Raw genomic sequence first — 18,175 nt, 5'->3', positions numbered from 1 at the left:
ATAATTTATCATGATAGCGGACCTGTCGTAGTTTTGCGTAACAGTCAGCAAATTTTTGCAAAAGAATGCAGGCACGGGGTGGGAACGGCCCATGCCGCCCATTCCAGCTGCGGCAGCGCCCCACTACGCCCTCCCATACCCACATGACATGGAGTTGGGGTATTGCACTACACAAGAATTCGCGATTATCCCACTGCTTCTACACCAATGGAGGACACAGATAGAGTTGAAGTTCGGGAACAGAGTAATCAGAGGGCGGAGTTAGGAATGGCCAGGGGTGAGGTCATCAGTTGTAGGGGCCCACAAGCAGAACCCGAACCCATACCTGTGGGGGTGGGGTTGAGTCTTGTTTTTAAGTTGTCTCTTTCAAATACATCCTCATTGAGTGCCTAATGTTTCATTTCTTTCTTTTTTTTTCCAAATTAGTTTTTTCTTGGGTGATTAACATTCATGATACATAATAAACATTTTTCATTTTTGATTATACGTTTGTTATATTCTTTTCTTTAATTTGTTAACATCATAAATTTTCCCAGTAAGTCAAATTAATCGTTATGAATTCTTTCCATATGCGAAAGAAAGTTTTCACTCGCCTGTCACCCAACATTTCCGCCTCCATTTTGTCAATATTTAAGTGTGTTTTCGTGTGCAACATTACTTCACTGACCGCTGGCAGTGTCACCACTAGCCAGTGGTCCAATAAGCAGCTTTTTGCTATCAATAGGAGTATATGAATGATAGGGGATAGGTGTAAATCCCCCTCCTCCTCAAGTGGAGACGGGGAATGGAAGAGGAAAGTCAATGGTTGCAAAGGTAAGAAATCCACAGGAATTATTGGATTTCCTTCCAATATCTCCATGTTTCACTAATTACGTGTCTCCTTATGCTCGTTCATCCCTGTAGGATTCGAGCTGAGATCTCATTTGCCCCCAAGCCTTCTCTCCCAATATGGGAAGGCAAGTCCTCCTTCTGGGTATTTCTCTTTGGGGTTTATTAGTAAGTAGAGGAGGGAAATGAATCGTTTAAATGTACAGCTACCTAGAATCTGATCAAATTTATTTGGCATTTATTCTCCTGCTAAGTTTCTTAGTTTTGATGTGCAGTATGTGTGAATCTGGGCATGGGGGTATACTTGTCTCCCCACTAAATTCTCTTAATTCCTCTAGTGTTTTTATTCTGGGCTCACTGGGATGCAGGATGTGCCGCATGGTGGTTATGCGGCAGTCTTGCCATGTCCGAAATAGTCTGCTCTCAGCAGAAATTGTCCCAAAGGGTGAGGTGTTTGGGTAGCTGGAAAGACTGTTTAAATTTTTTCCGTATGATTTTGCATACTGCAATTGTATCCCTTAACAGTATTGACTGTTTTGCTGTCTGTGGGAGTTTTGCGTAAGGCAGTGGTGGCAAACCTATGGCATGGGTGCCAGAGGCGGAACTCTGAGCTCTTTCTGTGGGCACCCGGGCCATTTCCCCAGGACACCAGACAGGACTCAAAGAATTTTCCTGCAGTTCATGCTTTCAGTCATATTTTAAAGTGATACGTACTATAGGAAGAGGGAGAATGTATAGATAGAGCTGAATTGATGCAAAATGATGCAAATCCCCCCCCCCCCCTTTTCTACTGTGTTGCTGTCCACAGGAGGTCAGTATGATTGAACGTTGTTGAAGAACAGGGAGCAATAAGTTACTGCTTTAATTTTTGGTTGGCACCTCGCGATAAACAAGGGAGATTTGGGGTAGCGTAGATTTGGGGTTGCAGTTTGGGCACTCGCTCGCTAAAAGGTTCACCATCACTGGCGTAAGGTATATGCTATGCTACTACTAGGCCACAAGACTGCAATAACACTTGCTCTAATTTGCAGTTGGAATAGTAATCTGTGTTATGCATCCAATCTATTATGTGTCGGGCAAGGCACGCCAAGTTATATCTGCGAATGTCAGGGAAGTTGAGGCCTCCTGAGGCCTCCCTTGTGTTTTTGCACTACTAGTCTCTGTAAGGAGATACAATGCTTTTTGCCCTGCCAGACAAAATATGTGAAAGCATTATTTATTTCTCTGATGTAGCTAGTTTTTATCAACAGGGGCAACGTCTGCAGCGGATAAAGTAACCTGGCAAAACTGATCATTTTGATCAGCTGTACTCTTCCTGCTATATTTAACAGCAGAGATTTCCACCTGGTCAGTTCTGCCTTGATTTTTTTATGATGGGGCGGGGGTAGTTTAGTCTATAAAGAGTGCTTGGTGTTTTCCAATACTTATACCTAAGTATTTGTTGCTTTCTCTTGCAATATGTAGTCCTAGGTGTTGCCTGCGCTGAGAATACCAATGGGTCTAAATGCAAGATTTCTCTTTTTGTCTTGTTAATTTTGAAGCCGCAGAGGTTCCTGAAGTTGCCTAGGTATGTTAATATTTTGGGGATATATTTGACGGGGACTGATACAAATAAGAGTATGTCATCCGCAAACAGTGCATTCGTCACCCTTTCCCTCCCTACTTCGATGCCTGGGTTAATTTCTGGGTGCCGCAGCATTTGTGCCAATGGTTCCAATGCCAGGTCCAATAGTAGGGGTAATAGTGGGCACCCTTGCTGAGTCCTCCTCTGTAATTTGAACCTGTCTGATATATTTCTCGAGGTGAAAAATTGCCACCTGCAGGTCCGTATACAATGTGGTCACCAATGTTCTGAATGCCCCTTTTATCCCATATCTGTCTAAGACTTGGTCCAGCCACCACCAGCGGACATTGTCCGAAGTCTTTTCTGCATCTAATGCCACTAGGACTCTCTGCCCGCTGTCGGTGGCTGGCTTTTCACCGTGTCTAATGTCGCTAGTACTCGTTTCTTGACGAATCCAACTTGTGGGCTACTTATTAGTTTGGTCTATTAGTGAGATGGGGTGGTAGGAGCTTGGGGCCTGCGGGTCTCTTCCTAACTTTGTCAGAATGTGTATGTACGGTAGGTTTGAGGAGGGTGCCATCGGGGTGCTAAGGAGAAGGGCATTAAAGAAGTTTACCAATGTTGGGGATATTTGAGATTTCCCTTGAAGGCTTCTGCTGGAAAGCCATCTGGTCCCGATACTTTGCCGGTATCCAGTTCAGCTATGGCTGCTGCTAGCTCTTCTGGCGTTACATCCGCATTTAACGTTGCCCTGTGCTCTTCGGTTATCTTGGGTAAATTTAACTTATTTAAGTATTCTGTTCTCTTTCGCGGTCATAGTTTTCAGTGTCACTGTACAGCTCTGTAAGGAACTTGCGTAATATTTGAAGTACTTTCTGCACCTCTTCTTGCAAAGCTCCGGTCTTAGCATGGGGTTTGGGGGTCTCTGAACCAGCGCTAGGTTGGCCAAGATGAGCCCAGATTTCTTACCAAATTGAAAGAGGTTCCCTGTAGCTCTAGTGTGCCTAAATTGCTCATGTTTTTCTAGTATGGCCTCGTATCTTTGACTAGCTTCCATCCATAGTGTAAGATTGGTTTGTGACGGAGTAAGTATTGCATGTAAGCTTTCCTTAGTGATTCACTGCTGGTATAATAATATCCGGTGTTGCGTCTTTTTACGGTCGCTAAATGGTTTGATATCTGGTCTCTAAGGACTGTTTTGGCCGCCTCCCAGTATATAGCTGACCCATCTTTTGTGTCAATGTTATAGTGTTCATACTCTGTCCACCACCCTCTTAGTAACTGCAGAAAGGAGTTGTCCTTGGCTAAATACATTGGAAATTTCCACAGATAGTCTGAGCATGGCTTGAAAGCATATGCCACTGTCACAAAGACTGGGGCATGGTCAGATATTACTTGCTGCTCAATGTCTGCCGAAAGCAGTTTATCTCCTACAGCAATATTGACAAGTAAATGATCCAACCTGGCCAGGTGTGGTGCACCCTGGAAAAAAAGTATCGATGGTTCTGTATCTATCTGTATGGGTCAAGGTCGCTATATTTGTGCATGACCTATCTTCTATAGGGTTCACAACCTGATTGAAGTCCCCTGCTACGATCAGTTGATAGAGTGCGTCTATGGTCAGTCGTTCCAGGAGGGATTGATAGAATTGGCTTTGATCAGTATTGGGCGCATATACATTGTAAATGCTAATTTCCCCAGCTGGCACGCCTGGTACTGCATGTAGGATTCTGTTATCATCTGATATAAAGTGTGATTTTACTGTGACCGCTGACCTTCTATTTACCAATAGGAGAACTCCCCCTCTTCTATTCGATTCTGCTGCCCCTACGGCTTTTGCTACCCATAATTTTATTCATGCATTTGACGTCTGTTGCTTGCAAGTTATTATATATTGATAGATCGGGAATTTTGGGACGCAACGATACCTAACGTGTTTATAATTTTTACTGTTTATTTATATGACTTCTAGGGAAAGGGGGGTGATTTGAATGACATCATGGGGAGTGGCGATCTTCACCAAGATGGCGACGGACGGATTATCACCCATAATCAATGCTATCACCGCGAGTGTTACTGGTAAGTGTTTGCTGCAATATGCTGCAATGACTTACTGGCTATGGAGGCTCAGCCTGTGAGCCCTCATCATTCACCCGCAGCCGACGTACTACTACACGTGTCAGTAAGGGGTTACAAGTTTATACTATATTGATTGATGATGTCAAAATCACTATATTACTATAAATGTTTGGTATACACTCACATTGTTTCTTGATAATGCCTTCATAAAGAAGGCGAAACATTTCCTGTTATACATGGTGGAATAAAGGGAATTATTTTTTTTCATCAGAGTGCTGCTTCACTTTATTATTTTGTGAGCTCAATAAAACTACTGTGAAAAACCAATATCCTCATCAATTGATCCCCGACATGTTCAGTAAGATAGTAGGTGCCCATTGGTTCTCCAAGATCAATCTTCTTGGGGCCCCCTATCTGATTTGGATCAGGGAGGGAGATGAAAGGAAGACTTAGTTCAATACTCCTGACATTTTGAATATGTTGTGATGCCATTTGGCTTGTGAAATGCTCCTGCTGTCTTCCAACAGTTAGTTAATGATGTGTTCTGGGATCTGCGGAGTCAGTATTTTGTTGTTTATTTGGATGATATCCTTATCCTTACTCCTCCTAGGCCACACATATACAACATTTCATTTCTATTAAGAACTGGGAACAACCCACTATTCATGAGTTTTTAACTAGCATCAAAAATGCATTAAATGTTTTTCTGTACTATCTAAGCTGTAGACAGATCTTACTATGAAAGATGCTGATAAAACCAATTGGCCAGTCAGTGTTCATACAGGGAAAGAGAGAGCTTTATGAATGCGAAAGTCTTGATTTTGCCTGATTCTTTTTTTATCAATCTTCTGTTGTAGAGGTTGATGCTTAGAAGGTTGGAGTGGGAGCTCTTTTTCCCAGGTTCCTGAATCCCTTACCAACCTTCACCCTTTGGCCTTTTTTTAAAGAAAGTAATTATGATGTTGGCAACCGTGAACATTTGGCAATAAAGTGGGAGTTTGAGGAATGGAGACACTTCCTAGAAGGGGCCAAACACCAAATTACATTGATTATTTGACCATAAGACTTTACTGTATCTAGATAATACTGAAAGATAATCTCCCAGGCAGGCTCATTGGGCATTGTTTTTTACTTGTTTTGAATTTGTCATCACATATAATCCTGACACAAAGAATGTTGATGCCTTATCTCAGTTTTTGCAACAATGGTCAGGATCATGGACCATGACTAAGATCAAGATGTAACTTCTCGTGAAAACATGGGTCCGCCTACCTTTTCCTTATTTGTATGTGCACAAATTTTCATATGTTTGAATAAAGATATTTCTACTTTGTTACATTTTCTGAGTGCTGGGAAGGCTTACTTTTTTCATACTTGCCCTGGAAAATTTTCCCTCCACTACGTGGGTCCATATGTGATCGCCGAGATTATAAATCCTGTTTCATTTAGATTGCAGTTGCCCTGCAATGAAAAAATACATTTCTTCTGTCTTGCCTAATCCTAAACCACTAGCTCCTGTTATTATCCATGGTGATTTAGAATTATAATACTTTTCATTGAAAGGATATGGCTCTTAGCAGTGTACAAGGGTCTCTGGTAATGATCTTTATGCCCTGTGTCTTCTGTAGTTTGTGTTGCCAGGTTAAGAATGTGCTGAATTCCATTTGGTGCTTTCTGTTGACAGTCTGAACAGTGCTCTATTTGCTGGGCTGCTGAAGTCCAACAAGGGTTAAGGCTCTCTCACCTACAGAGCCCTGTGTTGCTGGTTGAACAGTTTTTTTTCTGCTAGCTTTCTGTTGGTGGTTTTCTTGACATTCATCTGTACTTCTAGTTTTTCGATACTGGCTTATGTACTGAACTATTCTCCTGTCAATTCAATATTGTACTTTACTTGCTATCTTGTTTTGATCCGGATTGTCAAACATCTTTGTGTTATTTGTTTGTGTCTTGTTACATGTTCACACTTTTGTGCAGGCAGGGGCCGGCGACTAGTTACTGCCTATCTTTTAGGGTTGACCCAATAAGCAGACAGGGACTGTTTGGTGGGCTCAGAATTAGGGCTCACTGCGCTAGTGGCCCAGCAGGGTTCTAGGGAGTAATGTTACCAGAGGACTTCCATGCTGCAGATTCACAGGTTGTTACACCATTTCACCATTCTTCCTGCACCCTATTTAAAATTAAAAGTTAATTTTAGAAGGAAGGAGGCCATGGATGAAAAATAGAAGAAGATGAAGATTACCAGTCAGAGTTCCTGGATCTATGAGTAAATGCCCCTGGTTTATCATGCTTGATTTTGATGGTAGATTTCCTCTAAGGTTCTGATATTGGGTCTAAAATCTAGGGGAAGTCTTTTGGTTTTTGAATTAACATAACTTTCTGAATTAACTTTGGGATTTCAGGTGTGAAATGATGAATATATCAACTCTGGGGTTCAATTTTTTTTATAAATTGTGGTAGTCAAGAAAAGTAAGCTCTGTTTTAAATGTAAATGCCTTAACAATCAATGTATTTATTAGTAAAATCAGGTATATGTCCATAGATCTCAACTCTTTTTAAAAACAAAAAATACTATTAAAAAAGTTTGCTGTACTAATAAATAGTCAGTATTCTGTTTTTATCACATGGATTAAAAAAATTTAAGCGAACCTGTCACCAGTGTCAAAGGTAGTCCTGCTACCCATGTCTTAGGTCTCACCCGTGCACCTCCATGTGCCCCTGTTCCGCGCCACAGCTGCTCAACCGTCCTCGCTCCTGCTTCCAGGACCACGGCCATGCGCGTGTCCCCATCTTCTAGGGTGCGCGCACTGGCTTCAGAAGATTTAAAGGGCCAGCACGCCATTGATTGGCGCTGCCTTACCCAAAATCCTATTTAACCTTGCCTCTCCCTGCACACCCTGCTGGATCTTTGTGCTTTCCTATTGAGCTGGTGGCAGGTTCTTATAGCCTATGCTATGCTGATATTCAAAATGCCTTTTTCAGCATTCTGAATGATTTCAAAAGTTTATAATACTATGTTTTACAATACCTGGCTCCCTGCACAACTGCACGATCTTCTCCACACTCATGCAGCTCCCTGCAGGGAAAATTAAAGTTTCCCACTCATGCTAAAATAATAAAGAGAAAAAAATTTGCATGAATGAATCATAAATTTTTGTTTCCAGGTCAGCTAGATACCATATATACTCGTGTATAAGCCAAGTTTTTCAGCACAAAAAATGTGCTGAAAAACCTCACCTCAGCTTATACACGAATCAATAAAAACATAAACTTATATACTCACCCTCTGGCGGCCCCGATGCTCAGCACGGCTCCCCGAGGTCGACGCGCCTCCTCTTCTGTCTTCACCGCAGCTCCTCTTCTTTCTTTGGTCTTCTGTTATAGCCGGCAAAGACGCGGCCATGTTATCTGATGGCCGCCGCATACTATGACGTCATCAGCGGCTGCATCATAGTATGCGCCTGCCGGCAGAGCGCATGTCCACGTCTCTGCCGACATAGGGGAGCTGTGCTGGGTAACGGGGCCACCGGAGGGTAAGTATATGCGTTTATTTTCTTTAAGTGTTGGGTGGTCTGGCTGTATAATATAGGGAGATGGCTGTATGCTACATGGGGCAGGCTGGCTGTATACTACATGGGGCAGGCTGACTGTATACTACAGGGGGCAGGCTGGCTGTATACTACAGGGGGCAGGCTGGCTGTATACTACTAAGGGCTGGCAGGCTGTATACTACTGGGGGCTTGCTGGCTATATACTAGGGGGGGGGGGGTTGTGACCAATGCATTTCCAACCCTCGGTTTATACTCGAGTCAATAGGTTTTTCCAGTTTTTGGTGGTAAAATTAGGGGCCTCTGCTTATACTCGGGTTGGCTTATACTTGAGTATATACAGTATATTCTTATCCCTCATGAACTGCAGCACCTAGGTAATAATAAAATCTCAAGCAGAGCCCATAGATAAAAGGCTTATCCAGGATTTATCATTTATGGCCAGGCTATGTGTTATGTATGGGAGCCGCAGCTGCGGTTACTTCCAAACAAGTCATTGGTCCTTAAGCCAGACTCGCCCTTCCCCAATTAAACATTGATGCCTCTGATCTGCTCAACTTCTTCATCATAACTGCAGAAATCAAAGCTAAGGGGAGCATCAAGTAAATATTACATTATTATACCCATATTGTGAAGGGTATTAAAAAATAAAAAACTAATTCAAAATTGCAATTTCAGTGTTTCCTACCTCCCAAAAATATAAAATAGAAAGCAATCAAAAAGTCAGATGTACCCTTTAATAGTACCAATCTAACCGTTACCTTTTCCCGCAATAAACAAGCCCTAATAATCCTCTTTTGTTTGAGGAGTAAAAACATTATAGCTCTCAGAATATGGTGGCATATTCAAATGCAGTTTCTTTAAAGGAAATCTACCACTCACAAAAAGTGCGAAGATATTGAAGATAAGTAGATGATGTATTCATAGTGTGGACAGTAAGTGCGTTCGAAGAAATTAAATTTTAGGTCTTTTTAAATTGTTTACATTCTTTTTTAGACCTTCTAGGGTACTCTAACCCTAGGTTCTTTGATTGATCTTACCATATACTGCCATGCTACAGTATGGCAGTATATGGGGATTTTATACATCATCATAAAGACACGAAGCTGTCATGGCGACAGATCTCAGCCAAGATGGCAGCATAGGCGCTACGTGTGACCACACCCTCAAAGGGTTAAGGTTGATACTGGTATTACCAGTGGGTGTCTGCTGCAATATGCTGCAGCCAACGTGCGATGTACAGTTACGTTACATGTCGGTAAGGGGTTAAAGTGACAAACTCGTGATAAGTATTCACTATGGAAGACTTACTTTTTTTCACTTCTTTTTGCTATTTTTTGGGGTACATTGGTGGATTTGCAACTCTTTCCCCCACCTAGCAAAGTTCGCTGGAACCGAGTTTTCTAGTTCTGTGCCTGATTTATACATGGAACCCAACTGTTGTTCTTTTAAAAAGACACAACTGTGTGAAAAGGCGGCAAAATTGGCTAATTTTCTCATTAAAAAAAAATCCACTCCCCTGATAGCATAGAAAAAAGATTTGAGCTTTAAAAAAACAAATCAGAAAATAAACCCTTGTGCCTAATTCAACACACTCTAAGATAAATCAAACAAGCCCAAAAGTGGCCTCCCTCCAAAATAGGCTGAGGCTAATGTTCAGACAATAAAGAAGCACGAGACCCAGTCCCTGTAGGGTTCATCCCCCAATGCTGATCTCTCGTGTGACCCCCTCAGTGTATAACATGAGAGCGCGGTAACTGGGACAACACACATATCTGTATAATCTGTTTCCCTACACAAAGATGGAGGCGCGCTTATCTCACGTGGGCGGCTACGGAGCGGTATCACGTTACGGCCGTGCGCAGCTGTGGGCGTGGCAGTGGTTGCCTGGGGAGCCCAGGAGCCGGGAGCTGCGTCACACAGCGGGACCGCCATCTTGTGAGCGGAGAGATGGGGCAGTGCGAGGTGATCTCGTCTAAGACCGTCCTGGTCTTTCTGAACCTCATCTTCTGGGTAAGAGCGCGCGGTGCGGGGGCACCTAGGGAGACACTGGGTAGGGGGCGCGGTACCGCTGCGGTAGTGAGATGTGACGGAGCAGCTGCCGTCGCTGTCCTACCCGGGGGATTAACCACTTGTGTGGCGCGGTCCTTTCTAGTGCGGGGAATTCTTAATGGATAGTTGAGGCGTCGCACAGGGATCGGCTCCTCCGCCATCTCCCGTTACTTTACCTCAGCATCGGCCTGGGTTGTGGTTTTCATCATTGTTGTTCAATAGTTCTCGCTCTTTTCCCAGAAGAGATTGAATAGACCTGTCCCTGGTAGGCGGCTGGACAGGACGCGGGGCTGGGATGTGTCTGCTTAGTTAGGAGTCTGACATATTGGGGTGGATTTATCATAAGTCTCTTGGAGCATAACTTCTCTAGTTGCCCATGGAAACCAATCAGAGCTCAGCTTTCATTTTCCCGCAGCTGTTTATAAAATTAAAGCAGAGCTCTGATTGGTTACCATAGACAACTAGAACAGTTTTACCTCAGAAACTTCTGATAAATCTCCCCCATTGTGTTCACTAGGAGACTCGGATAAGAATTCCATCACAAGTCCTGGATAATAAAGTAAGGCATGTGGCACATTGCATTCACTCTATATGCAGAGGTAAGGAGTCATGTAATGTGAGCACTGACTTACAGGAGTCTAGGGGATACAACTAAGGGCTCAGTTCACACTCTACCTAAGAGGAGTGTACTGGAAGCTGGATGGAAGCTCTCAGGTTTCCCCATAGACTGTAATAGACCTTTCTACATCCGTTATTCCAGGCTGTTCAGTGGTTGTGTAACCTGATGAGCGCGGGTGTGAACTTGGCCTCACATGTTACTTTACAGGATGTACATTGTGAGACATGTCTGGTGGATGCTGCTGTTGGGGGGACTAGAAAACAGTAATAGGCTTCCCAGCGCTCCATGCTCTAAGTGCTGGAGACGTCCCTTCTGGCTTGTCAGCCTTCTCTTCAGTATTATTTCAGTGAGGGGTCATATACACTACATAAAGTACAAAAACTACTGAGATGTGGAACAAGTGGAAGGAGGACCCTGCCTGTGATGGCTAATAATCTATACATGGAGGATAGAAAACCACTGTACAGTATTGTGAGACTTTGTTACCAACTGTTTCTCTCTGTTCCAGGCTGCAGCAGGGATCCTGTGTTACGTGGGGGCTTATGTCTTCATCACCTATGATGACTACGACCACTTTTTTGAAGATGTCTACACCCTGATTCCTGGCGTTATAATAATAGCAGCAGGCGCTCTCCTGTTCATCATTGGCCTCATCGGTTGTTGTGCTACCATCCGAGAAAGTCGCTGTGGCCTTGCAACAGTAAGTGAATATTGACGGCTGCTGGAAGTGTACAAGTAGAGAGCAATTTTTTTGAATTTTCCAGAAAGCCAGTTTATTCCAGTCTCTCATTCCCTTCCAGTTTTAATTGTATCAGCAGATGATTTCTTGTATGTACAGGGAGTTGTGCTGATGACAATGGTTCATGGCTGAATGGGAAGATCTGTGTGATAGGAGATGGTGCTTATCAGCTTGTGTGATAGGGCCACAAAGCTTCCAAACACAGGGCCTGGGGTTATCTTATTTACTCACATTTGCATATAAGAGGGCAGAATACTTGCCAGACATGTCTCTAGGACATAAGATGAGCCGAGATAATCGCCCTGCTGATATTTAGATTGTGTAGGGATTACTTTGTCCAGGAACTTTTATCTTTGTGTTTACATTGCGAAAGGCATTTATTCATTCATTTAGAAACAGACACAGAAGCACTAACAAATTTATGCAGCAGGACAATGCAGGGGGTCTAAAAGCTGGATAGGTAAACCTTCCATGTGCTCTGTGCTATAGGTTTCTTTGCAAGATTGTTAATTAATCCACAGGTTGTTCAATGTTACATATATGAATCCCCCCTGACAGAATAGAATAGGACAGCACATGGACCCATTACTCAGACTGCACACTGGTTTTAAGATTTTCCACATTAGAATAAGATGTGTCAGTGTGCAGTCTCATAATTGTTTGGACCACATTTAAAAGGAATAACGGAGGGATGACTGAGACCCTCATGATTGGTTGCTGCTTCGTGTAGCTGTTGCTCATGATTATGAAAATGTATTCTGTGTTGTGAGCCATGCTTTGCATCCTATCTTTGCCTACCATTCAGAAATCGCACAACTACTCATCAATCCATGATCGCTGTACCTGTATAGCAGCAGCCACCTATAGTGATGAATCTAGTCAGAGTTTACAGTGTATGTATAATATATATAAACTGTTACTTTTTTTTTCTTTTGTCAGTTTGTGATCATCCTGCTTTTGGTTTTTGTGACTGAAGTTGTCGTTGTTGTTCTTGGATACATCTACAGAGCAAAGGTAACTGTTAGATATGTTATTGTCACCTTTAAAAAAAAAAAAAAAAATCCACGTTATCCATAATTCATAAAATCTTAGTATATTTGTTTATTGTCCTCGTTGCGTGAGTGGTGCACCCCCCCTCCCCCCCCTTACATGTGAGGTTGGCCTAAGGCTGCTGTAAGAAAGATCACTAAATCCTGTTACTAGCACTTGTACAAGTTAGCTTTCTTCATAATCATGTTATTGTTACCAGATTTTTTTAAAAAATTGCCAACCTACAAAAATTCTAATTGCCCCCTTTCCCTAGAACTGATATAAACCGTAAAAATCAGAACCATGTTGGGTATCGCCATGTCCCAAAATGTCTGATCTTTCAAAATATAATAATGTATTTTCACAGCGTTTAACCCCGTAACAGAAAATAGTGGTCAGCAGGAAACATTTTAAAATTCAATAAAAAGTGATCAAAAGTCGGAAAAAAGTATGAAAAATTTATCGGCGTCAGAACATGGCGAAATAAAGATTTTTTTTTAAATTCTTTTGTAAATGTATGAAAACATTATAAAGCCTGTACAAATATTGTATCTCCGTGATCACACCGACCCACTTAATAAAGTAGATGTATTATTTGAAAGCCGTAAAATCCAAGCCCACAAGAAAACGCAAATGCATTTTTTAACCAATTTCACCACATTTTTGAATTTTATTTTCCCAGTTTGTGGATTGGAATATTAAATACCGTCACTATGAAGTGCAATTTGTTATATAGAAAACAAGCCGCCACACAGCTCTTTACATGGAAAAATAAGTGTTATGGCTTTTGACAGAAAAAGGGCCTAGTCACTAATGATATTCTTCTATTGCACCATTTCTCAATTTCTCTGTCTTAATAGTTTATTTCTAAATTCAGACTGGATGTGTGCGCAGACCCATAGGAATCAATGGGTCAGTATGCCATCCGCAAAAAAAAGGGTAGCATATGGCCCTCAAAAACGCCCGTCAGAATGAGCCCTGAGGGAGAAACCGTGCACATCCATGTTCACATAATGCAGAGCTAATACTATATCATTTTTTTTTTTAAAGGTTGAAGATGAAGTTGACAAGAGCATTACCAATGTATTCAATCAGTATAATGGCGTGTCCTCTGATTCTGCAAGTCGGGCCATTGATTATGTTCAGAGACAGGTGAGACTTATTATCATTCTATTATTTCTCTTATACATGTGTTGAAGAAATTACTTCTACTTGGCTACATGTTAACTGGACAATTGTCTGTCTGTTTTCAGCTTCACTGTTGTGGGATTCACAACTATTCAGACTGGGAGAAAACACCATGGTATAATAAATCAAAGAATAACAGTGTCCCGTTAAGTTGCTGCCGAGATAGTGTTTTTAACTGCACAGGCATCATGAGCAGACCTGGAGATCTGTACTCTGAGGTAAGACACTTACACCAGAAAAATTGTACACTTTGCTTGTGGTGTAATAGAAATATATAGTTTTATAAAACCATTTTGTGATATTTGTTTCTAGGGCTGTGAGGCACTGGTGGTGGAAAAATTGCAAGAAATAATGATGTATGTAATATGGGCTGCACTGGCATTTGCTGCGATACAGGTAATATTTTCTTATGCTATGGATAACTCCTTACAATTATTTAGAAATGACTAGATCTTACCTGGTACAATATATAATTGGTCACATATATAGCTTTATTTATACAGAGAATTTTACTTAAAGCTTTTCGAAGGCCTCTCGCCAGGTCCTATTCCTTTTTTTATATTATTCATTGATTGACTTGATAGATTCTACCATAAACTTCTGATGGTGATCATTTAGGGCTCATTCAGACGGCTCTGTGGGGATGTATATAAGTCCCTATCGACGGCAATGGCGGCACGGCGTAGTACATGGCACCTTTCCGCGATGCACACCGGGAAAAGATAGAGCATGCTCTATCCTTCCCCAAATGTGCAGCTGTGCGCTGCTGTTTTCTATGGAGGGGCCTTGTGAATGTACCCTTTCTGTTCATTTACTATTTACTTGTTGGCTTTTTTTCCATCATAATTAATAGGCTGCTATACACTGTCAGCTAGCTGTTGACTGAATGTTTAGAGAGTTTTGGACAAATGAACCCATTTCCCCATGCACATGCATACTGGATTCCTACTAGCTCCTTTACAGTGGCTTATCTCCCGAAGACCTGATCCAATATCTGGTGTGGGAGAGGACCCAATACACACATTAGATGATCAGCTGGTCATGCATGGGATGAATTTATTTTATTTCTATGCACATAAACTTGCTGCTTTACCAGGTGTTGGATGCTTTCAAGTTCTCAACCCATTAAGCAAATATGCAGCCAGAAAATGACCAACCAGATGTATTTATGCTGTACAATGACTAGCACGCATAACTGTACTTGCTTGAGAACCCGAACAACAGGTTTGGTTTGTTGTATTAATAGAATGTAACCTTTGTTATATAGTGCCATTCAGGCTTCATACAATAACTATTCACATACTTAACCAAATACTTCAAATTGTTGGTCACTTTCAGCCATACACAGCTAATTTGTGACATCTTCCATACCTAGTTGACCTCTGGAAGATGTAGTATATCCTTACTATATACAATCCACAATTTCATTTTAATAATTTGCTAGAGAAAAAATGTTTTGTATATCTACAGCATGTGGACACTTCCCACTGACATGGGGAGCGCTAAGAGGAGAGACATTATAATTGTTCTATCATGGGGATTGCAATCTCTATTTCTGTATCGTCATCATTTTCTGCAGCGTTTTCCAAGGGGTAAATAAACAAATAAAATGAGACATTCGAGTAACAACATGATCCGATGAAACAATAGGATGAGGGTACTGTCCGCATGAGCTTACAATCTATCGCGATTCTCTTCTTATATGTACAGGGGGGAAGGGCGGACTGATAGTACTATTGCTTCTAGATGACTGCTGTGTTCAGTGTTTGCTGGGTTTGTGTTGTTGAATCCTAGATCTGTCTGGGCATTATTTTATACTTTAATATTATTGTTCCACAAAATGCTTTTAACTTCTCTTTAACAGATTATATGTCTTGTGTTTGCTTCCTTTCTTAGCTCCTGGGTATGCTGTGTGCGTGTATTGTGCTCTGTAGAAGAACTCGTGATCCAGCCTATGAACTTCTTATTACTGGTGGAACCTATGCATAAACCTTCCTGGTCACCTTGCCCCCTGTGCTTTGGGTCCTTCAGCCCTTATTCCCAAGGAATCCATTCTGGAATAAGACTCTCCTTGTCCACCTAGATTTTACAATGCTGATCCTCAGCTATGAGCTAACAGTGGGTAACCTGCCACTGGACTGTTCTCTACCTTCCACCTGTCACTTTAATAGGGTTTGTTTTTCTTTTTTTGTGCAGGTTTGTAGGTTTTAGCATTAGCAGCTGGTGTCTTTTGCTATAAGAATATTAATAAAGTAAAGGCAACATAGTAATTGTAGCATTGCTCAGAATTCAGTTTGTACCAGAATTGTAGCATTGGTACAAATTCAATTTGTACCAGGAAGCCTGATACAACTCGCTGAGCAATGTCTTAAGAACATGTTGCTGTTTGGCGTTATCTTCTTCCTTTTTGGCTGTAGAGAGGTTATTACTTGCCTGCATCCTATACACGGTTGTATTATTATACTGTACTCTGTGGACAGACTTGTGCAGCAAGCATGGCCAGTATTTTCCAAATAGTGCTCATGTATAGTAACTTTTACACATCCCATATATCAGTGGTGGCGAACCTATGGCACTGGTGCCAGAGGCGGCACTCGGAGCCCTTTCTGTGGGCACCCAGGACATTACCCCAGCATGAGGTTCACCAGACAGGACTCACAGAATATTCCTACAGAATCTTCCTACAATGATAGGGGAATTTGCCTTCCTTCTTTCAACTGGGTTGGTGTCTTTAGGAGGCTGAACGATTGAAAGTTGTCAAAGAACAAGGAGAAATAAGTTGCTGCGCTGGCACTTTGCAATAAATAAGTGGCTTTTGGTTAAAATTTGGGCACTCTGGCTCTAAAAGGTTCGCCATCACTGCCATATATGGAGGTAAAGGCAGTGCTTTGGTCACTTTACAACTATGTCAAATTGTATCATAAGTCCATTTCTTGTAAATCCTACTGTAGTATTGATGTCCCAGAAAGGAAGCATAAACAGCTCCAGCAAGAACTATCAGCATAAACTTACCTCTGCACATATTGCTGCTTCCCATATCCAAAGGTGTAAATGAGATATCCATTCATGTCATTGTTTATTAACGTATAACAAACACCTGAATGATTCCTTTTATTGTCTTGACGGTTTCTTTGAAAACCATCATGACTGATAAGAATACATTTATGGAGCAAGTTTTCTGCTCTCCAATGAGACTGAATTATGTAGTGGAAATTTTGGGAAGTGAATTGTTTTTAGAACATTACAGTAGCACACACACTACAGATGGGAGGGAGCTTGTTCTTCCAACCCAGCCCCTACACACTGTGTGGGGTTCCTGGCTTCATACACAATCTGAAAATGATGCAATGTAACTTTTTATTTTTTACACAAGTAGTCTGCTTGAAAGGGGTTGTCAAACTATAGAGAAACATTGCTGCTTTCTTCCAAAACCAGATACATGCCTGTTCCATAGGTTGCATATGGTATTGGAGTGCATCCCTATTGTAGTTTATGGGGCTGAGATGGAGTATAGCAAACTAGTGGACAGAAGTGGTGCTATTTGTGGAACAAAGTATCCATGTTTTTCTAATTTTGGACAGCATTGTTGACAGCCTTTTTAAGTCTTTTACATAAAAAAATCACTTTGTTTGCAATCGTCTATATTTAGAAGTTTAGTGTTGTCTCCACTTAGAACAACCAACAATTCTGTAACTGGAACTTTACCTGTAAATAGTGACTGATTCAATAAAATTTACAAGTACCTTTTTGTTTTGTTTTTTGTATTAAAAAGTGCCTGAGATATCAAGTACATTCTTAGGAGGACATGACAAAAAAAAAAAACTGTGCAAAAAGACAATTCAAGGCACAATATGAAGACCACAAGCTTATTGAACTACAATGCATGGGTACATTGCTGTGGGGTTAGGGAGGAAATTTGATAACATTAAAGACTCTGGAATCTTTCCTGCAACCCTATTGTGAGTGCATTTTACGATGGAAAAGTAAATGAATAAAGAAGGTATAAGGGGATGCTTTCCCCATATTATATAGCTATAACTATTTTAGTACTGATGTGTAAACTATTTATTGCAGTTCTAAATCTGGGGGCAGAGTTTCTGGAATATTGCATTTTATAAACTCATTCAAGTCACCCTTGAAAGACAAATGCAAGAGAGGACAGGATAATGTGGAGAATCTCCATGGGTAATCGTTTCAACGCTGCAACTGGAATTGTTTGCTGTCTCCTCATACTGTTCACAAACTTTAGGAGCATTTGGACTCAAAGAAACATCTCATTGGCAGAAAGAATCGAAAGGCCAGACTTGCTTTTGCTGAGGGGCATGTCGTGTGGATAGAGGAGAAATGGCACACCGTTTTTTGTCAAGAAAGCAGGTTTAATTTAATTGGGTCAGATGGGAAAAATGTTCTTCGACAAACTAGGGAAAGAGTGAACCCAAAGTGTGTAAAAAGTCAGTGAAAGGTGGTGGAGAAAGTGTCATAGTTTGGGAAATGCAGCAGGAGTTGCATCTCTCATACAGCTACATGAATGC

At 41.5% G+C, this 18,175-nt stretch overlaps 1 protein-coding gene and 1 long non-coding RNA gene across 2 annotated transcripts; one reads left to right on the top strand and one right to left on the bottom strand.

Moving 5' to 3' along the window:
- Positions 1 to 5,989: 5,989 nt before the first annotated feature.
- Positions 5,990 to 10,432, bottom strand: LOC140127251 (uncharacterized). The gene is made up of 3 exons (XR_011854970.1): positions 10,245 to 10,432; positions 7,497 to 7,575; positions 5,990 to 6,638 (listed from the first exon to the last, which is right to left on the bottom strand). It is a non-coding gene; the product is annotated as an uncharacterized lncRNA (long non-coding RNA).
- Positions 9,872 to 17,387, top strand: TSPAN3 (tetraspanin 3). The gene is made up of 7 exons (XM_072147692.1): positions 9,872 to 10,029; positions 11,196 to 11,387; positions 12,366 to 12,440; positions 13,506 to 13,607; positions 13,709 to 13,861; positions 13,956 to 14,039; positions 15,540 to 17,387. The coding sequence occupies exons 1-7, from the start codon at positions 9,967 to 9,969 to the stop codon at positions 15,630 to 15,632; spliced, it is 762 nt and encodes a 253-aa protein (XP_072003793.1). The 5' UTR covers positions 9,872 to 9,966; the 3' UTR covers positions 15,633 to 17,387.
- The last annotated feature ends 788 nt before the right edge of the window (positions 17,388 to 18,175 follow it).

Source organism: Engystomops pustulosus, chromosome 4, assembly GCF_040894005.1.
Source record: "Engystomops pustulosus chromosome 4, aEngPut4.maternal, whole genome shotgun sequence".
Classification (NCBI taxonomy): domain Eukaryota; kingdom Metazoa; phylum Chordata; class Amphibia; order Anura; family Leptodactylidae; genus Engystomops; species Engystomops pustulosus.
This window is presented reverse-complemented; position numbering and strand designations above follow the sequence as displayed.